The following is a 25,950-nucleotide window of genomic DNA, read 5'->3' as shown; positions in this document are numbered from 1 at the left end:
TAGTTATTCTAGGAATTATGACGCGTCGACTATTTCTTTATACCATTGACTGTTGGATGTTCTTATAGGCACTTTAGTATTGCCAGCCTAATCTTGGGAGTTGATAGGCTTGAAGTCATAAACAGCGCTGTGCTTCAAGCATTGCTAAGAGCTGCTGGCAAACGGAGTACAGTGCTGTTTGAATGAATGCTTACGAGCCTGCTGCTGCATACCACTGCTCAGTCAGACTGCTCTATCAAATTATAGACTTAATTATAATATAATAAATACACAGAAATATGAGTCTTTGGTCATTAATATGGTCAAATCCGGAAACTATTATTTCGAAAACAAAACGTTTATTTTTTCAGTGAAATTCAGAACCGTTACGCATTTTATCGAACGGGTGGCAAACCTAAGTCTAAATATTGCTGTTACATTGCACAACCTTCAATGTTATGTCGTAATTATGTAAAATTCTGGCAAATTAATTCCTGTCTTTGTTAGGAAGAAATGGTCTTCACACAGTTCGCAACAAGCCAGGCAGCCCAAACTGCTGCATATACCCTGACTTTGCTTGCACTGAACGCAAGAGTGACAATGTCCCTCGTTAATATGCCTGCTAACATGAATTTCTTTTAACTAAGTATGCAGGTTTAAAAGATATACTTCTGTGTGTTGATTTTAAGAAAGGCATTGATGTTTTTGGTTAGGGACATTTGTGCAACGATTGTGCTTTTTTCACAAATACGCTTTTGTTAAATCATCACAAGTTGGCGAAGTTGAAGTAAGCTGTGATTCAGTGATAAATTAACAGGCATCTCACTTCGTGTATTGCAATGTAATCGGTCATCCTCTAGTTATGATTTAATAAGTTGACTGTTTATGGATGTGACAGGTAAGGACCTTTAGAGTTAATTCGGGAGATAGTAACTAAGAACAGAGAGGTTTCAAAAACAGGGGCACTTCCTGATTGGATTTCTCTCTGGCTTTCGCCTGCAACATCAGTTCTGTTATACTCACAGACAATATTTTTGACAGTTTTGGAAACTTTAGAGTGTTTTCTATCCTAATCTGTCAATTATATGCATATTCTAGCATCTGGTCCTGAGAAATAGGCAGTTTACTTTGGGAATGTTATTTTTCCAAACATAAAAATAGTACCCCTTAGCTTCAAGAGGTTAAACAACCGCTCTCGTGGTGCCCCAAATTCCTAATGAGTTAAATGTTAAATGATTAATAAATATATATAAATAAAACTTTTTTTAAAGATTGGGTAACAAATAAACAGTTGATTCGATGAATGAAAGTTTAAGTCACAACAGTTGGAACTGGACTCGATGGAAGAGGAAACCGCAAGACAGGAACAAGAAATGCGGCAGTTAACTTCTAAGGAGATATGGATTCCTCTGTAGCTTCTTCTGTAAAATGCTGTTTCATGTCAGCCATCTTGTGGGGTTGTTGCAGAAGATCGAGAAGAGGCTGTGTGTGTGTGGTGCGTAGGGGTTGGTAAGGCTGTTACAGGGGAGTCAGGATGGAGCCTCTGGTCCTGGCTGAGTCTCAGTTGTTTCACGGGCCAGTTTCTCGTCTGCCCATCAGACATCAGGCCTGAGGAAGCAGCAGAGCAGTCTGGAGCAGGGGAGAATCCGCCTCAACCAGCCTGCCAAGGGGACACAGACTGCTGACTGAGGGAAAAATCACTTTTCAGTTCTCCAACCAAAGACCTGAGACAGACATGCGTCAAGGGACCATCTATTAATCCTTCTGCTGCCTTTGAACGCTGCATAACGACTAGTCTCTCTTGTAAAAGGGCCATGGATTTTGAGACTCATTTTGCCAGTATTCTCTTCTATTCTGCTGTTCAGGAAATGGACCAGACCAGTTGAAATTTAGGGGTAAATGCTGTCATTTAAGTGTGAATAACCAGATTGAACACTTTGCGTTCGAATCCAAGGAGATCTGTGAAATGCATACAGGCAAGTTACAATGCTGCATTTACTTCCAATAAACTGCATTCCGAGGCCTTTTCTAGTTTATTATCCACATTTTTTTGCCAAATTACTGAGGAAATAAATGAAGAATGTAAGAGGGATTTGAGCTGGGGTTCATTAGTTCCAAACGGCCAATTAAAGTAGCCAGCTCCACACACAAATTAACAACCAATGGCAAGTGTCAATTTATAGTGCTCGTGTGTGTGTGTGTGTGTGTGTGTGTGTGTGTGTGTGTGTGTGTGTGTGTGTGTGTGTGTGTGATATCTGTGTTACAATTTTGGCAAATCTGCTGAGGTAAGTTTTATGCATTCTGTGTTTGGGGGAGTGAGAATGAGTGTGTTACTGGTGAGAGAATGCATGTGTTCTTTGCAGGGCTGGGAATTCTGCTTGCTGGTGTGTGTGTCCTGTGCAGATTTCTGTTGGAATTACCAGGCTGACTCAAGAGGCGGCGTGGTGCCTGGGGCCCAAAGCAGGCCTTTCATCCTTCAGTGACTGACTCAACCATCTCCAACAGGAAGCGCTTCATAATGTCACATGACCATGGGCCCAGAGGTCACTGACAACATACGAGTCTGAGAGCCAACCAGGACTCAGAAAGTAGCTCAAATAGCCTCATCACTGTAGAGTGTATCACAAGTATTGTACTATCCCATTACTATCCCATGGAAAAGACCACTATGTGTATGAAACAACCTTGAGCTTTCAAAACGTGGGAGAGAAAGCCCACAGATAGGTGTGTTTGTTCTTCTAACGTCAAGTCCAAACAAAAGACAGCTGTGGTTCAGCACGAGCCTGGGAATCAGTCAGGCTGTCATCTGTCAGAAGCTGACAGGCGCCAGGGGCATATAGCCTCATCTACTCACAAAGGGTGGAAGTGCAACTCACCTGACCCAAAACACTAATAATTCACACAGTTTTGCTGTATGCTGATTGTTACCCCCTTGTTGTAACTCGTGTCGTACTAGGCCTGAACGTGTTGATTGATTCTCACTACCAAGGGCCTGATTTTCACTCTATTCTCACATGACATTACTCATGAGACACTGATATAGAACAAAGAGGGTATATCACAAAGCAGGATCACTTTCTGTAAAAACATTCAGATAACTGTTCATCTTCCAGAAAGCCTAAAGTTTCATTTGATATTGAGCTCAACGTGTGATTTGCATCAACACCATATCTTTTAAGCCACATATGTCAGAGTCAAGGCCCGCGGGCCACATCCGGCCCGCGAGAAGGTTTTACGGCCCCTGGGATGATCTTGATTTATTATTAGAACCGTCAGACCGCAGCAAGCCGGCAGCCCGCAGATCTTTTACACGCACCAATACTACATTTCCCACAATGCAACGGTGACGCACCGAGCAGTAGGCTGCTTCATTTCAATATTTATTGGCACAGCAGTTGTCAGCATCACAGTAAAATTAACTTTCAGATACCCATCAAAAATGGCAAAACGGAAGGTGGACACTGAGAACCGGGGTTTCAAACAAGGTGGGAGTCGGAGTATTTGTTCACGGAGGTAGCTGGAAAACCTGTGTGTCTTCTGTGTGGAGAAAGTGTGGCGGTACTGAAAGAGTATAATCTGAGACGACATTATGAAACGAAACACGCGGACAAAAACAAGAATATGGACATGGAACAAAGGCTACAAAAGGCAGAGGAATTAAAACGAGGCCTCAAATCTCGACAGGCTCTGTTCAAAAAAGCCAAATCACAAGGCCAGGCTGCTGTCAAGGCCAGTTTTATTTTGGCAGAAGAGATCGCTAAATCAGCCCGGCCATTTACGGAGGGGATTTCATCAAAAACTGCATGATTAAAGTTTGTGACGAAGTTTGCCCAGAAAAAGGCAACTCTTTTTAAATGTGAGTCTGAGCAGAAACACCATTGCCGAGAGAGTAGACCAGTTGTCCATCAATCTAAAAGAGCAGCTTGTGAAAAAGGGAAAAGATTTCATTGCATATTCCTTGGCTGTGGATGAGAGCACCGACATTTCTGACATTGCCCAGTTGTCAATTTTCATCCGCGGAGTGGACTCCAGCCTAAGCGTGACAGAGGAGTTTTTGGCTTTACGTCCTATGCATGGCACAACTACGGGGCATGATTTGTATGAAGAGGTGTCAAGATGTGTAAATGAGATGGAGCTGCCTTGGGAAAAACTCGTGGGTATGACAACCGACGGAGCACCTGCGATGTGTGGACACAGGAGCGGACTGGTGGCGAAGATACGGGAAAAGATGCAAGAGGAAAACGCGACAGGTGAGCTGACAGCTTATCATTGTATCATACACCAGGAAGCGTTGTGCGGTAAAGCCTTGAAAATGGAGCATGTAATGAGCATCATCACGCGCACAGTTAACTTTATCAGAGCCAAAGGTTTGAATCACCGCCAGTTCAAGGCATTTCTGACGGAGTTAGAAACGGAGCATGGTGATTTGCCTTATCACACAGAGGTGCGATGGCTAAGCCAGGGAAAGGTGCTTCAAAGATGTTTCGAGCTTCGTGAGGAGATTTGTCTGTTCTTGGACAGCAAAGGGAAAGACACAACACAACTCCGAGACGAAATGTTTCTGTGTGAAATGGCTTTTCTGTGTGACATTACGAGTCATCTGAATGCAATGAACTTGCAGCTGCAGGGTCGGGATCGTGTCATCTCTGATATGTAAAGTACAGTGAAGGCATTTAAAACCAAACTGACTCTGTGGGAGACGCAGATGCGGAAAGAAAATTTGAGCCACTTTCCCAGCTGCCAGACCATGAAAGAGAAGCTCTCTACCAGTGCGTTCCCGAGCGCACAGTTGGCTGATAAAATAGGTATGCTTGCCGCTGACTTTCGACGCCGATTTGCTGACTTTGAAGCACAAAAAGCAGGTTGGAACTGCTCGGTAACCCATTTGCTGTTGACGTGGAAAGCTCACCACCAAACCTCCAAATGGAGTTGATTGACCTCCAATGCAATGATGCACTGAGGGCAAAATATGCGGCAGTGGGTGCTGCGGAGTTCGCCCGTTTCCTCCCGACACAATGCCCCAGCTGCGCATCCAGGCTGCTCAAACGTTGTCTATGTTTGGCAGCACATACCTGTGTGAACAACTGTTTTCTTTGATGAACTTGAACAAAACATCACACAGAAGTCGACTTACTGCTGAACACCTCCACTCAATTCTGAGGATTTCCTCAGCTCAGAGCCTTACCCCGAACATTGATGAACTTGTGGAAAAGATGGGACACCACCAAGTATCACCCTCAACCTCAAACAAGTGAACATTACTGTGCAATCACATATTTAGAGTTTTTACTCAGTTCAAGTTTAAAAGTTAAAGTTTAATATTTGTTTTCACTGCATGTTACTTCTCCTTAAACAAAGTGTTGTTTTTGATTAATAGATTTTTGCACTTTATTTTATTGTATTTCAATCCAATTATATTTTAAAAATATTTCAGTTGAGTGGATGATAGAAAATTGCTATTATTGTTTTTTTCTTTGAAGTAAATTTAGCCCACTTTTGCTAAAATAGAAAATATAGGCTACTGATGGTGCCTTGAATACCGGTTTCTTTCATTTAATGTTCATGTTATGGGGATTTTTATATAAAGGAAATTTGTCTTTTGTGTCTGTTGAAAATTAAAGATTACTGACAGAGCCATAAGAAAATATTGCTTTATTTATCTGATCATATTGGAATATATTTGTTAGGTTTTCAGTAGGTTCAATTAGGTTCACTAGACTATATGCGTCATTTAAAAAATGTTCAATGAACATTCGAACAGTCCGGCCCTCGGCTTGTAGCTACATTTTTTATTTGGCCCTCCGTCCATTTGACTTTGACACCCCTGTTTTAAGCCAACCTTGTTCCGGATCTAATAAATTTAGAGTTGTTTCAGAAGGAGCTTTGTAAAGGGTTAAACTGAGGCCTTGGCTAATACTTCCACATCTTCTCTTTCATTTCTTCTTTTTGGGGAAAACAGCTTTTACAAATGTCTCTACATGCTTGGAGATCATCTTTCACCCCCTCCGGTCACATGCCTGATGACTATAACTGAGATCTCCAACTCCTGGTTCAAGTTAAAAATACATTTGACTAGGGGCACATCTCAAAAGACAGAAGTGACTTCCATTCCTCTTCTCTGGAAGAACTAGGTTTGACGATCTCTTCATGCTTCCTGAACTTCTTCAATAGTATTCATGTGGACAGAGTGCAGACTCATGTTTCTTGTTTGTCATGACAACATTAGTCACCTATGTAGAGGAATTATCTCCCTTGGGAATGAGCCATCAGCAAAAAACACATTTCACATCCAGTTTAAATCCCTGCTTCTATGTCAACCTCGACTGTGTGAGAATGTGGTACTAATCGCGGGGAATGGAATGAGTGTTTATAGACACCCATGACAGGCATAAGGTGACACACAAACACATCCTTAGCCCCATTACAACCACACGCATCCTGCTTAGGGTTGAATGGCGGGGAACCAGGTTACCGAGAGTTACCGGGATTTACCGCCCAAAACCACTCAATTTTCCACGGATAAATAACTGAGAAACCAGTAAATAATAGAGTATTAATATGAACGACATGGTGTGAAATGAAACTGTTAAATTATATGAGATGTCCAAATCTGGCTTCTCTACGGCCTCTGCATGATAAATCAACACTCAGGGAGGGGACAGACAGCCAAACTCAGTATGGAGCGGAATTCACAAAAGCATGAAGGTAACTTTTTTTCTTGTGACAGGTAGGACTACATATGCTGCAGCTCAGCCCATGCTACAGTAATATAAAGAATGAATGTGCGTCTAATTTACCAATCTCCATTTGGCTTTCGGGGCCACCTTGTTTTTGATAATTGCAGCTGCAGAGTTTTAAAATACTTGATTATCTCTTGAAAATACTTGCTTTAAAATCAGTGCATGCATATGAGCACTCTCTCGCAGTCTTTCTCTCTCCAACTCATCCAAAACAGAATCTAATTCTAGTCCTATATTATTCAAGGATGTCATTAGAATGATAAAGGACCACTAAACATTTAATTTAACTGTTGACTGCGAGGAAGGAATGAAGCAACAATAGAGAGAGAAAGAGGTAGGCAGGCTAATAACATTAGGGGAAATATTATGACAGAGAGACAGATAGATCTATCTACAGTGGGGCAAAAAATAATTTAGTCAGCCATAAATTGTGCAAGTTCTCCCACTTAAAAAGATGAGGCCTGTAATTTTCATCATAGGTACAATTCAACTATGACAGACAAAATTAGGGGGGAAAAATCCAGAAAATCACATTGTAGTATTTTTTATGAATTTATTTGCAAATTCTGGTGGAAAATAAGTATTTGGTCATTAACAAAAGTGTACCTCAATACATTGTTATATACCCTTTGTTGGCAATGACAGAGGTCAAACGTTTTCTGTAAGTCTTCAAAGTTTTCACACACTGTTGCTGGTATTTTGGCCCATTCCTCCATGCAGATCTCCTCTAGAGCAGTGATGTTTTGGGGCTGTTGCTGGGAAACACGGATTTTCAACTCCCTCCAATGATTTTCTATAGGGTTGAGATCTGGAGACTGGCTAGGCCACTCCAGGACCTTGAAATGCTTCATACGAAGCCACTCCTTCGTTGCCCGGGCAGTGTGTTTGGGATCATTGTCATGCTGAAAGACCCAGCCACGTTTCATCTTCAATGCCCTTGCTGATGGAAGGAGATTTTCACTCAAAATCTCACGATACATGGCCCCATTCATTCTTCCCTTTATATGGATCAGTCGTCCTGGTCCCTTTGCAGAAAAACAGCCCCAAAGCATGATGTTTCCACCCCCATGCTTCACAGTAGGTATGGTGTTCTTTGGATGCAACTCAGCATTCTTTGTCCTCCAAACACGACGAGTTGAGTTTTTACCAAAAAGTTATATTTTGGTTTCATCTGACCATATGACATTCTCCCAATCTTCTTCTGGATCATCCAAATGCTCTCTAGCAAACTTCAGACCGGCCTGGACATGTACTGGTTTAAGCAGGGGGACACGTCTGGCACTGCAGGATTTGAGTCCCTGGCGGCATAGTGTGTTACTGATGGTAGGCTTTGTTACTTTGGTCCCAGCTCTCTGCAGGTCATTCACTAGGTCCCCCCGTGTGGTTCTGGGATTTTTGCTCACGGTTCTTGTGATAATTTTGACCCCACGGGGTGAGATCTTGCATGGAGCCCCAGATCGAGGGAGATTATCAGTGGTCTTGTATGTCTTCCATTTCCTAATAATTGCTCTCACAGTTGATTTCTTCAAACCAAAGCAGCTTACCTATTGCAGACTCAGTCTTCCCAGCCTGGTGCAGGTCTACAATTTTGTTTCTGGTGTCCTTTGACAGCACTTTGGTCTTGGCCATAGTGGAGTTTGGAGTGTGACTGCTTGAGGTTGTTGACAGGTGTCTTTTATACTGATAACAAGTTCAAACAGGTGCCATTAATACAGGTAACGAGTGGAGGACAGAGGCGCCTCAAAGAAGAAGTTACAGGTCTGTGAGAGCCAGAAATCTTGCTTGTTTGTAGGTGACCAAATACTTATTTTCCACCATAATTTGCAAATAAATTCATAAAAAATCCTACAATGTGATTTTCTGGATTTTTTTCCTAATTTTGTCTGTTATAGTTGAAGTGTACCTATGATGACAATTACAGGCCTCTCATCTTTTTAAGTGGGAGAACTTGCACAATTGGTGGCTGACTAAATACTTTTTTGCCCCACAGTATCTGTCAGTCTACTAAATATACAAATAGGCCCTGCTATATTTCAACATGTAAATCCAATTCGCTAGCCAAAACTTGGAACTTTGTAGGCTGCATGTGCTGCACCAGAATCGCATGTTCTCTTCTGTTCTATCATGGTTTGCACGATGTGCGTAATTCCAGTCCATATAATACAATACAGTAATACCGTTCACACTCAAAAAACGATTAGCTAACTGGAGCTAGTTTCATTTATTTACCCAAGAGAGCATAGGGTATAGCTAGCTAAATCTATGGGCTTTCATGTTTTTCTGTCATGCGTCATGTGCAGTAGCCTATATCATATACAGCATGAATTGGATTATTGCACAATCTGGGCTTTTTTTGGGCTTGGGCTCATAAATGTAGTTAATATAGGCCTCATAAAATCTATTTAATATATGACTCATCAGGCTCAGGTAGCATCAGGTTTGAATTTTCATGCTGACCCAAGCTCTAATCAAATCCAGACATATTTATGCACTTTATAATGCTTTTGAATTACACTTCCAGTTTTGGTGGGAAATAAGTGATTTATTCTAGGGATGGAACGTTTGTAAAATACCAGGAAAATATTAAACCCTAACCCTGCTAGGCAAGGTTTCATACAAGGTAGGAGCCGGGCTGTTGCGGAGACCGCAGTAAAATTCCACGTGACAGTTGAGTCACGATAATATCCTCTTATGCACTCCAGACATGCGTTGGTAGTACCCAACTTGCTAACGACCATCAGGTCACTGATGACCTGGTACTCAGGGCTCTATTGTCCCTCCAGCAGGTCCTAATGGCCTGGTTCTCATGGCTCTATTGTCCCTCCATGGTTCTCAGGGCTCTATTGTCCCTCCATGAGGTCCTAATGGCCTGGTTCTCAGGGCTCTATTGTCCCTCCATCAGGTCCTAATGGCCTGGTTCTCAGGGCTCTATTGTCCCTCCATCAGGTCCTAATGGCCTGGTTCTCAGGGCTCTATTGTCCCTCCATGGTTCTCAGGGCTCTATTGTCCCTCCATCAGGTCCTAATGGCCTGGTTCTCAGGGCTCTATTGTCCCTCCATCAGGTCCTAATGGCCTGGTTCTCAGGGCTCTATTGTCCCTCTAACCACTCTGATATCAATGCAAATGCAATGGAAAAATCACATCAAACCCATCAAAACAGTATTGTGCTTTCATAACTCACCTCAGTGGGATTGATCAATTTGGGGAAAGGAGTTCAATTACAGGTTGAAACTGAGTGGTCGTTGCGGATGTTGTTTCAAAGCCTGACAACGAAATGAACAGCGCTTTTAAGGTGTTTATTCATTCAAAAACGTCCATACACATATTAGAGCTTATGCATAGGCCTAAAAAAAATTGAATTAAAATGATTGTGCGGTTATACATAGTCTACCGTAAACATTAAATAAACATTGGTACATAATTGGTCGAGCATATACTCTGGACTAGAGGTCGACCGATTATGATTTTTCAACGCCGATACAGATTATTGGAGGACCAAAAAAAAACGATGCCGATTTTTTTTATTTGTAATAATGACAATTAGAACAATACTGAACTTATTTTAACTTAATATAAAACATCAATAAAATCAATTTAGCCTCAAATAAATAATGAAACAAGTTCAATTTGGTTCAAAAACAAAGTGTTAGAGAAGAAAGTGGGGCAGCAGGGTAGCCTAGTGATTAGAGCGTTGGACTAGTAACCGGAAGCTGACACGGTACAAATCTGTCGTTCTGCCCCGAACAGCTTGCTAACTGTTCCTAGGCCGTCATTGAAAATAAGAATTTGTTCTTAACTGACTTGCCTAGTTAAATAAAGGTTTACATTTTAAAACATTTTTTTTTTTTATGTGTGCCATGCAAAATATGTTGGTGGTTCCTTTTAACATGAGACTTCAATTTTCCAAGGTAAGAGGTTTTAGGTTATACTTAATATAGTATTTATAGGACTATTTCTCTCTATACCATTTGTATTTCATAAACCTTTGACTATTGGATGTTCTTATAGGCACTATAGTATTGACAGTGTAGCAGTATAGCTTCCGCCCCCCTACCTGGGCTCGAACCAGGAACACCTAGACAACAGCCACACTCGAAGTATCGTTACCCATCGCTCCACAAAAGCCGCGGCCCTTACAGCGCAAGGGGAATAAACTACTCCAAATCTAAAAGCGAGTGACATTTGAAACAGTATTAGCGCACACCCAGCTAACTAGCTAGCCATTTCACATTGGTTACACCAGCCATTAGGCTGATAGGCTTGAAGTCATAAACAGTGCTGTGCTTGCGAAGAGCTGCAGGGAAAACGCACAAAAGTGCTGTTTGAATGAATGATTATGGGCCTGCTGCTGCTCAGTCAGACTGCTCTACCAAATCAGACTTAATTATAACATAATAACACACAGAAATACGATCCTTTGGTCATTAATATGATCGAATCCGGAAACTATCATTTCTAAAACAAAACGTTTATTATTTCAGTGAAATACGGAACCGTTCAGTATTTTATCTAACGGGTGGCATCCCTAAGTAATAAATATTCTTGTTACATTGCAACCTTCAATGCATGTCATAATTACGTAAAATTCTGGCAAATTAGTTCACAATGAGCCAGGCAGCCCAAAATGTTTCATATACCCTGAGCAATTACAATTTCACCTGGTTAATATTGCCTGCTAAACTGGATCAGTAGTTAAAACTAGTGATTATGATTGCTTGTTTTTTATAAGATAAGTTTAATGCTAGCTAGCAATTTACCATCTACTGCATTTGCATAACAGGCAGGCTACTCGTGGAGTGCAATGGTTAGAGCATTGGACTAGTTAATTGTGCGGCTGCAAGATAAGATCCCCCGAGCTGACAAGGTGAAAATCTGTCGTTCTGCCCCTGAACAAGGCAGTTAACACACAGTTCCTCGGCAGTCATTGAAAATAAGAATGTGTTCTTAACTGACTTGCCTAGCTAAATAAAAATGTATTTTAAAAAAAATTTAAAATACAGATTTCCGATTGTTATGAAAACTTGAAATCGGCTCAAATTAAAATCGGCCATTCCGATTAAATCGGTCGACCTCTACTCTGAACTGTAGTATTATGCATACTGGACGGACTGGTTACCTATAGGCCTAGCCAATGCTGTTGGTTGTGCAGAGCGGCTTACAAAGTTAGCCTACAATTATAGTGAATTTGATTTTGAATATGCCTATTAACAGGGCATTTTTTTTATATTTTCATAACGAATTGGCTGACATTACCTTTAGCTACAGAATATCTCACCATCGTGCATTTCCATCTCCTCTCTCGCCTTCATTCTTTATCGAGCATGCAGAGAGAGGGCCTGTCAACAGTTTTATTAAATATTTTTCTTTGTGATAAAATGTTAACATGTCCCCGCACTGGGTACCTGCAGGAACAGGGTTAGAGAGCCTATGGTGCAATATCACCTGTCGAGCAGCGTGAGGCTGCATGCTCCTTAAACAGTGGTTGATGCGTGGAGTGAAATAACCAGAGTAGCCTACCACGCATGACAGAAAAATAAACCAGCAGGAAAGTGGCATCCATTCGCTATTCAAGCGCATACGGACAATGTCTTTTTCCACCTGCCCCTGTTCCTGCCCATTTGATGGGCAATTCTAAATCAAAACTAATTTTACATATTAGTGAAGACGAGATTAAATTGAGAATAGTCTGATGGGTGGAAATATGATCACTTGATGAGAAAACAGCATGTTCAGCCTGAGTCAAGAAACAGCACAAGCTTTTTTTTTTGCGACTTTCTCAAATCATCAATAGCCTGTAGTCGCACCATGGAGCCCATATACTGTATGTTTTAACCTGTTAAGTCGACCCTCTACTTTTTCGAACATTCTGTTAAAAATCGCGTAACATTTCAGCGCCATGCTACTCAGGCCAGGAATATAGTATATGCATATGATTAGTATGTGTGGATAGAAAACACTCAGACGTTTATAAAACTGGTTAAATCACGGCTGTGACTATAACAGAACGTGCGTTTCATCGAAAAGTGCAGGAATATCTGATCACTGAAAATGGAAAAAAATATCCATCCGCGACTTCAAGGAATTGTTCAAAGTGAATCGAATTAAATGAGGCCGAGGTTGCAGTGCCTACAGCTTCCACACGTTGTCTAGAGTCTTGTCATTTGATTCTTGGTCAAACCGAATCAAGGGAACCGATTCCCTCCGGTCTCCGACCGGATGTTTTTGGTTCGAGCTCTCTCCAGACATTTTTTCGAGACGGACACCTATAGAATTGACATCGCCTCCTGATGAATTGTATCGCTTATTAACGTGTACTAATACCTAAAGTTGCATTACAAAAGTATTTCGAAGTGTTTTGTGAAAGTTTATCGTCGACTTTTTGAATTAAAAAAAATGACGTTACGTTATGAAACGCTATTTTTTTCCGTTTATCACACAGTCTTCATAGATCGATATCTAGGCTATATATGGACCGATTTAATCTAAAAAAATACCCAATAGTGATTATGGGACATCTAGGAGTGCCAACAAAGAAGATGGTCAAAGGTAATGAATGTTTTATATTTTTTTTGTGCGGTTTGTGTAGCGACGACTATGCTAATTATTTTGTTTACGTCCCCTGCGGGTCTTTTGGGGTGTTACATGCTATCAGATAATAGCTTCTCATGCTTTCGCCGAAAAGCATTTTAAAAATCTGACTTTTTGCCTGGATTCACAACGAGTGTAGCTTTAATTCAATACCCTGCATGTGTATTTTAATGAACGTTTGAGTTTTAACTAATACTATTAGCATTTAGCGTAGTGCATTTGCATTTCCAGAGCTCTAGATGGGACGCCTGGGCTTTTCTGTGAGTTGGTGGTGACCTAACAATCGTTTGTGGAGCTTTCGCTGTAAAGCATTTTTGAAATCAGACACTGTGGATGGATTAACAAGAATTTTATCTTTAAAATGGTGCCTAATACTTGTATGTTTGAGAAATTTGATTTATGAGATTTCTGTTGATTTGTATTTGGCGCCCTGCAATTTCATTGGCGAGGTGTTCCGCTAGCAGTCCTAGACAGGTTAAATGTAGATGTTACAAAGGGACGCATCAGCGGCTTGTATGTGTGGTGGCCTGGAGATGCTAACGTGTTTATGTTCATTAACAGTCAATTACCATGAGACCGGTAGTCTTTTGCATGAAAATAACTAGCTGACATTTCATGACTGCCACAGCCTCAGGTAAGAGCATCAGCCCCAACTTAATTTCACACGAATACAAATAGCCTTACCTCAAGCACAGGCCCAGCCCCTAGAATAGTCCTCTCCACCCCGCTGGCGTAGCCCTTCTGGCTGAGGGCCGTCAGACAGTGGATGAGGAAGTTGGTGCTCTGGGTCTTCCCCGAGCCGCTCTCCCCAGAGATAACAATGCACTGGTTTACCCTCTTTCTTAGCATGGCGTAGTATGCCACGTCCGCAATGGCAAAGATGTGCGGCTCCAGTTTCCCCAGCTGGTGGTTCTCGTACATCTTGACATACTTGGGGTTGTAGATGGATAGGAACTTGAAGGGGTTGATGGCGATAAGGATAGACCCGGCGTAGGTGTAGATCTTTTTCTTGTGGAAGCGGTTGCGCAGGTTATCCAGGATGCTGCTCTCATTGAGTGACGGAAGGTTACATAGGTCGTCAAAGTCATCATGGCGTGGGGGGAGAAAGCCTCTGGCTGCTAGCTTCTGGGCCTCCTGCTCCTTGCAGAGAGCGGGGAGGTGGACGTAGTGGATGGTGCCGTCATGGTTCCTCTCCTGGAGGAGGAAGTAGAAACCTTCGCTCTGAAGGTGATGCTCCTGGGCCTTCCGTGGCCACAGTAGGACCCTCTGGACGGGGAGGTCCCAGCACTCCAGCACCCACTCCTCCCCGCCACACTCCTTCACCTCGGCAAGCACGTAGAGCCGCTTGGGGTCCAGGCCCAGGGCCAAGGCTGCGTCCTGGGTGACGGAGGCGGCTGTGGCCTCCTTGGGCACCCTGAGAGTGCAGCAAGATGGGCAGTCCGCTGAGAGCCGTGGGTAGACCTGCAGGTTGTAGGCCCGTCCATCTTGGCTAGGTGCTCCGCATTCGCCATCTTTGACACTCATTCTGGGCCAGGTGGAGTTACCTAAGCATGCCGTCTGCACTGCCTGCTGTTCTCTCACCACCCAGCACCTTGGGATCAAAGGAGAACAAATGTTTTTTTCTGAGACAGTAATACATTAAAGCTAAAAAGCTGAAAAAAAAGAATGTCACAGCAGAGCTTAGTTGCAGGGAGCTGACTGAAAGCAACAAGAGCTGTGATGCTAACTGTTAGCCACATGCAGGCTAAAAGTGCCTGTGCCAAACGACCCTGTATTGGATCAAGTCTTCAATTAAGAAAATAGTTTCATATAGGCTAAACGAAAGACATTCAGCTATTCCAGATAGTGGATGTTTCCCATTTGGGCATTGCCGTCTCGCAAAGGTCTAAACAGTTTGCCACAACGGCATTACGCCTGAGTTTCAAAATGCTAACAAATGGGTTGGTTTTTAAACAAAGACTCACAGACCACAGCGTGTGAACTGCAAACTGCTATTTGTCTTTGACTAAGCAGCTGAGGAGTGGAAATGTGACTCGCATCACAGCACATACGCAGGCTATTGAAAAGGTGGTTCTAATTTAGTGGATTAGAAAAAGCCTTCAACTATTTAAATGAAGCAATGTAGGCTTCACTACAATTAAGGGAATTCTAAATCCTTTCCTCTACTTAATGCTTGAGTAATATTACAATAACACTTTTCTACAGCATAGCATAGGCCTTTCACAGAGGATGATGCTTAGTCCATCAGTGCAGATTAATGTGACATGCTCAATTGCATGATTACTTGAAGGAAACTGTGGTACAGCCGTTTTATTAGGGTGTATGGATGTTCACAAACGGCCCGGGCCTACATTGAGGGCAGGGACCCAGCTTTGGATGTGTCACGTTCCAGTTATCACTGAGCTCAAAGTGAACCGGTGTTTGATTTACCCACACTAGTCTATCGTGTGCGTAAAGTTGAGTTAAGACATTTATTCTCCTGCAAGTGCGCACTAAAGCTGTGGTTAGAGCATTAGTTTGATGCAGACTTAATCTCCTCACTTCATGTAAGAAGCCCAGCTCTATGATTAACCTACAAGAAATCCACATGTGGTGGTATAAACAGAAACACCCATAGAAACAGACAGTAAACAAACTAAACCATAGAGTAGAGCAAGGGTTATTTTTCAGCCTGGGACCCAAATTAGAAATTCTGTGATTTCCTGGCACCCAAACATATGAAAATATTAAACTATGCGTAAATATCGGTACGTCATTGGCCTTATGCCTAAAACAAATGCAATATAGACAAAAACAAATGACCCATTTAAAATAGCTATTCATGTTTATTTTTCCCCTTTAAAAAAACTCTTACATATCTGTCTAAGTTTGAACTGTTGCTGTTAAAATACAATAAATAATTGTAATTCTGAACTGGAACAAAATTATGGCTAACATCACACAGATTTATATTAGAACACACACACACACACACAGTTTGAGATAGTGCAACCCTAAGTAACAGAACAGACAAATTGATCAGGCCTACTGTACATCTTACTGTAGAAAGTATTGTTGAATAAAAGTCTAGGTTGAAATTGTTGCTGTTAAAATACAATAAATGTTTTATTAAGGTGATACAGCCTCAGCAGAAGTCAGGGTATTCATACTTCTTGCGCTTTGCAGAACAATGCAAAGCTGCTGTCAAGGAAGTGAGTGTGTTTTCTACAAGATGTATCTCCCCCACCTACCATCAACCAATCATGTCAATGCAGAGCAATACAGAGCCCTCCACATTGTTACAACATTTGGGAGGCGAATGGGCATGGAGCTCGATTTGGCCTCGAGGCTCCACAATTGCCTCACGCCCTCCATATGGAGCATCCAACCACATTTTCAGATCAAGTATAAATGGGCTTTTAGTCTCGGCCTCCGCAATGGATTAGTTCACTGACATGCGCGCCAATATACAGTACCAGTCAAAAGTTTGGACACACCTACTCATTCAAGAGTTTTCCTTTATTTTTTACTATTTTCTACATTGTAGAATAATAGTAAAGACATCAAAACTATGAAATAACACATATGGAATCATGTGGTAGCCAAAAAAGTGTTTACAAATCAAAATATATTTAATATGAGATTCTCCATAATTTATGCTGCAGTAGTATATGTGTCAGGGGGCTAGGGTCAGTTTGTTATATCTGGAGTACTTCTCCTGTCCTATCCGGTCCTGTGTGAATTTAAGTATGCTCTCTCTAATTCTCTTTCTTTCTTTCTTTCTCTCTCTCTCTCTCGGAGGACCTGAGCCCTAGGACCATGCCTCAGGACTGACTACCTGACATGATGACTTCTTGCTGTCCCCAGTCCACCTGGCCGTGCTGCTGCTCCAGTTTAAACTCTTCTGCCTGTGATTATTATTATTATTAGACCATATTTGACCATTTATGAACATTTGAACATCTTGGCCATGTTCTGTTATAATCTCCACCCGACACAGCCAGAAGAGGACTGGCCACCCCACATAGCCTGGTTCCTCTCTAGGTTCCTCTCTAGGTTTCTTCCTAGGTTTTGGCCTTTCTAGGGAGTTTTTCCTAGCCACCGTGCTTCTACACCTGCATTGCTTGCTGTTTGGGGTTTTTGGCTGGGTTTCTGTACAGCACTTTGAGATATCAGCTGATGTAAGAAGGGCTATATAAATACATTTGATTTGATTCAATGTAGCCAATATTTGCCTTGATGACAGCTTTGAACACACACACACAAAAGTTTTGGTCACATAGAAATGTCTTTGTTTTTTAAAGAAAAGCACATTTTTAGTCCATTAAAATAAAATAGATCAGAAATAGGGTGAAGACATTGTTAATGTTGTAAATGACTATTGTAGCAGGAAACAGCTGATTTTTTTATGGAATATCTACATAGGTGTACAGAGGCCCATTATCAGCAACCATCACTCCTGTGTTCCAATGTTACATTGTGTTAGCTAATCCAAGTTTATCATTTTAGAAGGCTAATTGATCATTAGAAAACCCTTTTGCAATTATGTTAGCACAGCTGAAAACTGTTGTGGTGATTAAAGCAGCAATAAAACTGGCCTTCTTTAGACTAGTTGAGGATCTGGAGCATCAGCATTTGTGGGTTCGATTACAGGCTCAAAATGGCCAGAAACAAAACTTTCTTCTGAAACTCGTCAGTCTATTCTTGTTCTGAGAAATGAAAGCTATTCCATGTGAGAAATTGCCAAGAAACTGAAGATCTCATACAATGATGTGTACTACTCCCTTCACATAACAGCGCAAACTGTCTCTAACCAGAATAGAAAGAGGAGTGGGAGGCCCCAGTTCACAACTGAGCAAGAGGACAAGTAAATTAGAGTATCTAGTTTGGGGAACAGACGCCTCACAAGTCCTCAACTGGCAGCTTCATTAAATAGTACCCTCAAAACACCAGTCCTAAAGTCAACAGTGAAGAGGTGACTCCGGGATGCTGGCCTTTAAAATGGGCAAAAAAAGTGCTTTTCTTTCAAAAACAAGGACATTTCTAAGTGACCCCACACTTTTGAAAGGTAGTGATTGTATATAAATAATTGTATTTGTTTCTACTCGACGAAAACAATCTTAGTCGACCAACAGCCTAATGACCAAACAATCAACTAATTGGGGCGAGAGTGACTAAGTAGACCATACCAAGGGGCAAGAGCTGTACAACCAAAAACTGTTTATTAAAGGTGATACTTCGGTGTTTTTGCAATGAGGCACTTTGTCTCCTTCCCCAGAGGCAGATTAACTTGTGGATACCATTTTGATGTCTCTGTTTCCAGTATGAAGGTTAGCGGTAGTTTCGCAAGCCAATGCTAATATCACTGACATTCATGTTTTAAATCATAGGAAATCTTACATTTAAAAAGGACTGCCATTCAAGTTTTAGTTTTGTGTCACAGTCCATCTGTCTGGTGTACAAGAATAGGACTAATGTTTACAGATATTCCCTGTTTCTCAGGTTTGTCTGCATCTAGAACCCAGGCTCAAATCTCCCTGACTGTAGGCTACATACGATTTACACACATGGGATTTACAGATTTTCCACTATAAGAGGATTGTTCTGTTGTCAGACGCCCATGCCGTTACTTGTTTGTAATCATCACTACAATAGCGGCACATGATAGGCCTACTCTAAAAATAGCACCCCACAGAAACGTTACTGTTAGCAGCAAAGAACTCTTCACCTCAGCATCTGCATCCGAGTTGAACACTAACAAAAACACAGACACACACTTCAACTTCCCATTCATGGATGATTCAACTTCCACCTTGGCAGAGCTCCAGTAACACTACAATATGGACCCTAAAACATATTCAATTAGCAGAAAGAGTGCAGAGACTGTTCAGGCTGTAAACTCAAGGATATGAGTGATTTCCTGAGAGAAGTGAAACTAACCGTCTCAAGCTTTTGGCAGCTCTTCATGGTTGACCGCCAAAGAAACTCAAAGCAAGAGGCACATGATCGACATAAAAACGCAATGTTGCCTTGGACCAGATGAGACTGGCACGCTTTATTAAGCTGTTGCTCATGAGATATTTGATTCTGCTTCAAACCCAGAGTAGGGCTTTGACTGTCTTGGAATTTAAGGTCACAATACACGGTCACCTACATGACTTAGGGGATTGGTGCATAAACTTAAAAAGAAACACATGGTTTTTCACTATTACCATTACATTATCAGTAACATTATTATTATTCAAGTTATTACCTCTAAATATTAGTATAGTATACAAATGAAGAAATTTCTAATTGGAGAGGAATTCCCCCCCCCCAAAAAATACAGATTCTGATTTTGACACACTAAATCATTTCACACCAAGTCCAATGCATTTTTCCACTCCACTTTTCTGAACAACTCGCATAACTTCACCAACGCTGCTGTGGTCATTCTCTGTGGCAATATATTGTTCAGAGAGGATGCAGTAATGAGAGAAATCATACACTCGTGGAAAAATAACAAGGCATGCATCCTATAGGATGAATCATGAACGGAGCTTGGCTAGGTTTCATTCAGTTGACCTTCCAACAAGAAAAAGTTTTGTTTCTGATTAAAGAGATGAAGTCCAGACAAGCCTACTTTAAGAAACTTTCTGAAAACTTGAAATCGGCCATAATTAAAAATCGTCCCTAATTAAATCGGCCGACCTCTAGTGTGTATGTATGTATGTATGTATGTATGTGTGTGTGTATATGTGTGTGTGTGTGTATGTATGTATGTATGTATATGTATGTATGTATGTATGTATGTATGTATGTATGTATGTATGTATGTATGTATGTATGTATGTATGTATGTATGTATGTATGTATGTATGTAGTGTGTGTGTGTATGCATGCAGAGGTCACCCGATTAAGATTTTTCAACGCCGATACCGATTATTGGAGGACCAAAAAAGCCGACACCGATTATTGGAGGACCAAAAAAGCCGACACCGATTATTGGAGGACCAAAAAAGCCGATACCAATTAAATCGGCCGATTTGTATTTATTTATTTGTAATAATGACAATTACAACTATGCTGAATGAACACTTATTTTAACTTAATATAATACATCAATAAAATCAATTTAGCCTCAAGTAAAAAATGAAACATGTGCAATTTGGTTTAAATAATGCAAAAACAAAGTGTTGGAGAAAATGTAAAAGTATAATACGTGCCATGTAAGAACATTTCAGTTCCTTGCTCAGAACATGAGAACATATGAAGTCTGGTGGTTCCTTTTAACATGAGTCTTCAATATTCCCAGGTAAGAAGTTTTAGTTCTCTCTATACCATTTGTATTTCACATACCTTTGACTATTGGATGTTCTTATAGGCACTTTAGTATTGCCAGTGTAACAGTATAGCTTCCATCCCTCTCCTCGCCCCTACCTGGGCTCGAACCAGGAACACATCGACAACAGCCACCCTCGAAGCAGCGTTACCCATCGTTCCACAACAGCCACAGCCCTTGCAGAGCAAGGGGAACAACCACTCCAAGTCGCAGAGCGAGTGACGTTTGAAAGGCTATTAGCGTGCACCCCACTAACTAGCTAGCCATTTCACATCGGTTACACCAGCCTAATCTCGGGAGTTGATAGGCTTGAAGTCATAAAACAGCTCAATACTTGAAGCATTGCGAAGAGCTGCTGGCAAAACGCATGAAAGTGCTGTATGAATGAATGTTTACGTGCCGGCTGCTGCTCAGTCAGACTGCTCTATCAAATCATAGACTTAATTATAACATAATAACACACAGAAATACGAGCCTTAGGTCATTAATATGGTCGAATCCGGAAACTAGCATCTCGAGAACAAGAGGTTTATTCTTTCAGTGAAATATGGAACCGTTACGTATTTTATCTAACGGGTGGCATCCATAAGTCTAAATATACCTGTTACATTGCACAACCTTCAATGTTATGTCATAATTACGTAAAATTCTGGCAAATTAGTGCGTAATGAGCCAGGCGGCCCAAACTGTTGCATATACCCTGACTCTGCGTGCAATGAACGCAAGAGATGTGACACAATTTCACCTGGTTAATATTGCCTGCTAACCTGGATTTCTTTTAGCTAAATATGCAGGTTTAAAAATATATACTTCTGTGTATTGATTTTAAGAAAGGCATTGATGTTTATGGTTAGGTACACATTGGAGCAACAACAGTCCTTTTTCGCGAATACGCACCGCATCGATTATATGCAACGTAGGACACGCTAGATAAACTAGTACTATCATCAACCATGTGTAGTTAACTAGTGATTATGATTGATTGTTTTTATAAGATAAGTTTAATGCTAGCTAGCAACTTACCTTGGCTTACTGCATTCGCGTAACAGGCAGGCTCCTCGTGAGGCAGGTGGTTAGAGCGTTGGACTAGTTAACTGTAAGGTTGCAAGATTGAATCCCCGAGAATGTCGTTCTGCCCCTGAACAAGGCAGTTAACACACCATTCCTAGGCCATCATTGAAAATAAGAATGTGTTCTTAGCTGACTTGCCTAGTTAAATAAAGATTAAATAATGGTGAATTTTATTTTTTCAAATAGGCCAAATCGGTGTCCAAAAACAACGATTGTTATGAAAACTTGAAATCGGCCCTAATTAAAATTGGCTATTCCGATTAATGGGTCAACCTCTAATTTTGACCCCCGCCTGTTCAGGGACACATTCCATTTCTGTTAGTCACATGTCTGTCGAACTTGTTCAGTTTGTCTCAGTTGTTGAATCTTATGTTCATACAAATATTTACACTGAAAATAAACAGTTGACAGTGAGAGGACATTTGTTTTTGCTGAGTTTATCCTAAAAGAAGACCGATTTATTTACTAGCAAGCAGTAAAAACGTGAATTGTATAAAATAAAATAACTATTTTATTACGGAAGTGCCATAGCTTATAGGCTAGAGCTTCTACACCCCTGCGCATCTAGCGGTTTAACTACTGGAGCATCAAACGCCAGTTTGAAAGAGGAGGTGGTAATGACAATTTAATAGACAGACTACCTTAGCAAAACAATTGCTTACTACGGCTATTAGGTCAAGTTTATCTACATGAAAATAAAGTTCATTTTTTAAAATTAATGTAGACCTATTTAAAAAGATGACCGCTATTATATTTTAATTTCAGTCTTCACCATCAGTATAGCCCAGTATAATGTAACCTACTATAACTTGGCTCTACTAAGTGACCAGACAGACACAGAGACACAGACAGAGAAGAAACTGACCTAAATCACTGTATGGCAGGCAGGAGGCAATGCTTTAGTAACAAGATACAGAACTATTACTGTAGGCACATAGTCGCATACACCCATCATTTATCCCTGCTGTCACCAGGCAAGAGTTGGGTTTTACATTGTGAAATTAATACAAAAATGCTGACCTACATGCCCCCCAACAAACTGTCCCATTCCCAACCAAGGAATAAGTTTGTTTTGTTATCATAACATTATCTTAAAATCCATTGTTTCCTCTTGGTAAACATGTAAAAAGCCCAAATTACCAAGGCAGGCATCTTCTCCACATTCACTATAAAGTGCTCCCAGACAGAACAGTAACAAAGTAAAGAGACCATGTCCAGAGAATTGCATCAATAGTAAGACAAACTCTGGAATCATTTAGGTCCCATTTCAGAAGGGAAAGAGAGCTTCAAAACAGCAGACAGTGACTCGATTGTTGACCACAACCCCAGAAATCCAAGCCAAAAAATGCCAAGGCATGCATGCACAATTGGACCACAAAAACTGCATTATCATTATCCTGCATTATGAGCTGGACTGGTTTAAATCTGTCAGTTTAACTCTTTCCACTAATACCCAGAATGGCTTCAAAGCTGTGCGAGGGGCTTAAGAATGCAATCAAAATGGGTTATTGCGAATGCTTTAGCTTATCTCAGAACCTTCTGGGAAGTGTGGAGGATGCCCAGAATTCCAGAAACAAAGATAATGGATCCATGGTTGTGGCTAAGCTTAGGTTTCAGCTGCTTACAGCGGGCAGATAAGGAATTTTAATAAACAAGTTCCTTATATACTTAGGTTATTGGTGAAGGTACCCCTATGCCCTCAATTGTCAATGGGACTAGATCTAGCCTAAATCAGAATATTCTCATGACCTTTAGTAACAAACCAACAATGATGATTAGGCCTACGATCTCATGATGTCCCATGAAAGCACCCTTTGAGCAATGTAAATTAGGCCAGTTTGTGTAAGACCACACATTTCTATCACTGGGTAATTTCCTGTGGCTTTTCAATCCTAAGGACTGTAATGAATACTGTATCACTTGTGATATGACCAATATTTCAATTAGCTCGATACTCAACAGCCCTCGAGTTAAGTTTTATTGAATTCTAAGGACATCATCAGGAAGACAGACATAACTGAACACAAATGGCATAACTACTTAATTGGAAGTACATCAACATGTGAGTGCCAAACCAACTTTGTGTAATGGAAATTAGGAATGCATTTCTGGAAACATGAGTAAAACATTGTGGTGCCAGCTTCCATATGGAGCAATGCACAAAAATCAGCAAACACATAACATACACAGCCTTTATTAACATAATAAATGCGACTTGAGCGAGTCGCCCGACAGCCTGGCTTGGAATACCAACTATGCCATGTTACTCACTCTTCCACTCCATGTAGAGCTATAAACCCCACTCAAGGTCAGCGTTTCCCCTATATGCTAAATCGTGGCTGCCACTGCAAAAACTCTATTTAGAAAATTATTAAAACAAACAAATATTTAAGTGTAAACTTAAACAATTAAACCCAGATATAAAGTATGAAATAAAGATAATGGCTCGTGGCCTTTTGGATGGCGCAGTGGTTAAGGGCGCTGTACTGCAGTGCCAGCTGTGCCATCAGAGACTCTGGGTTCGCGCCCAGGCTCTGTCGTAACAGGCCGCGACCGGGAGGTCCGTGGGGCGACGCACAATTGGCCTAGCGTCGTCCGGGTTAGGGAGGGCTTGGTCGGTAGGGATGTCCTTGTCTCATCGCGCACCAGCGACTTCTGTGGTGGTACGGGCGCAGTGCGCGCTAACCAAGGTTGCCAGGTACACAGTGTTTCCTCCGGCACATTGATGCGGCTGGCTTCCGGGTTGGATGTGCGCTGTGTTAAGAAGCAGTGCGGCTGGTTGGGTTGTGTATCGGAGGACGCATGACTTTCAACCTTCCGTCTCTCCCGAGCCCGTACGGGAGTTGTAGCGATGAGACAAGATAGTAGCTACTACAACAATTGGATACCACGAAATTGGGGAGAAAAAGGGATTACATTTTTATTTTTTAAGATAATGGCTCAATATATTTTTAAAACAAGATCATCTTTGAGAACTAACAACCAACAATATAAAAATAGCAGGAAATTAGATTTGAAACTACAATCTCTCTCAGCCCAATGACAAAACAGCAGACGGTGAAGAATTGCAGAAAACTAGCTTTGAAACTGTAAAATAGTCCCTCTATCCCATAGCAAAATGTGTAGAATTGCAGGAAATTAGTTTTAAAACTTTGTCTCTGCGGCTAATAGGGCCTCCAAAAACACAGCCCTACCCCGCTAACTTTGCCGCTGCTGCTGAATTTCTTTTTATAGGGGAAACAGTAGAAGTGTCATACCGTTGAGACCGAGGATCCCATCCCATATTGAATGGGTCTAGCTATAGATTTATGACCAGTTGTTTTCCAGGTTTATGACCTCACTGAGCTGACAACCATGAGATTACGAGCACGTCACTGTGATAGTCTGAACTCCAGACGCCTGTCAGGTTGCTGCTAACACAGAGCTCAGAGCTGAGCCACCACTTGGTGACTGGCAGGAAGTGAATGAGCCATTACGGAGACTCACAAACAGACCAATGAAGGCATTTGGTCATTAACACACACACGTCACAGCTCTATGGGGTTCCACCCACAGGAAGTGGATTCTGAGTCGCCTGGTCTCCTAAGACCTGAGCTAGCAGACTTTCCCTTTGAACCAGGCAAGTGGGAGGGGCAGAGAAAATAATACAAAAGCTTCCTGTGATGACTGTCAGGGTTAGGTTTCCCATTTGTGTGATGTCAGGATTAGCTAAGAGGCAACCCTATCAGACTAAGAGGAAGAGTACACTGAGTGTACAAAACATGCTCTTTCCATGACAGACTGACCAGTACAAAAGCTATGATCCCTTGGTGATGTCACGGGTTAAAGAAGGATTTAAGCCTTGAGACAAGGATTGTGTATGTGCCATTCAGAAGGTGAATGGGCAAGACAAAGGATTTAAGTATCTTTGAAGAGGGTATGGTAGTAGGTGCCAGGCGCACCGGTTTGAGTGTGTCAAGAACCGCAACTCTTCTGTTTTTTTTCACGCTAAACACCTTCCCATGTGTATCAAGAATGGTCCACCACCCAAAGGACATCCAGCCAACTTGACAACTGTGGAAAGCATAGGCGTGAACATCGGCCAGTATCTCTGTGGAACACTTGACACCTTGTAGACTCCATGCCCTGAGAAATTGGAGGCTGTTCTGAGGGCAACTCAACATTAGGAAGGTGTTCCTAATGTGTTGTCCACTCAGTGGATATCTTCCTGCAGACCACCTACTTCTCCTTTGCAGGAAGAGGCGATGAAGGCCATTGAGGCCAGAAGAGGAC

At 41.5% G+C, this 25,950-nt stretch overlaps 1 protein-coding gene across 8 annotated transcripts in view; it reads right to left on the bottom strand.

The window, feature by feature from the left end:
- The window catches only part of LOC118401423 (unconventional myosin-IXb-like), a 120,198-nt gene that overhangs the window by 72,384 nt on the left and 21,864 nt on the right, over positions 1–25,950 (bottom strand). For all 8 annotated transcript variants that reach the window (XM_052475144.1, XM_052475143.1, XM_052475145.1 and 5 more), the window contains exon 2: positions 13,992–14,898. In XM_052475144.1, coding sequence (XP_052331104.1) covers positions 13,992–14,831 — 840 coding nt within the window. In that variant the 5' untranslated portion in view covers positions 14,832–14,898. The remainder of the gene's footprint in view (positions 1–13,991; positions 14,899–25,950) is intronic.

The sequence above is a fragment of the Oncorhynchus keta genome, chromosome 22 (assembly GCF_023373465.1).
Source record: "Oncorhynchus keta strain PuntledgeMale-10-30-2019 chromosome 22, Oket_V2, whole genome shotgun sequence".
Lineage (NCBI taxonomy): Eukaryota > Metazoa > Chordata > Actinopteri > Salmoniformes > Salmonidae > Oncorhynchus > Oncorhynchus keta.
This window is presented reverse-complemented; position numbering and strand designations above follow the sequence as displayed.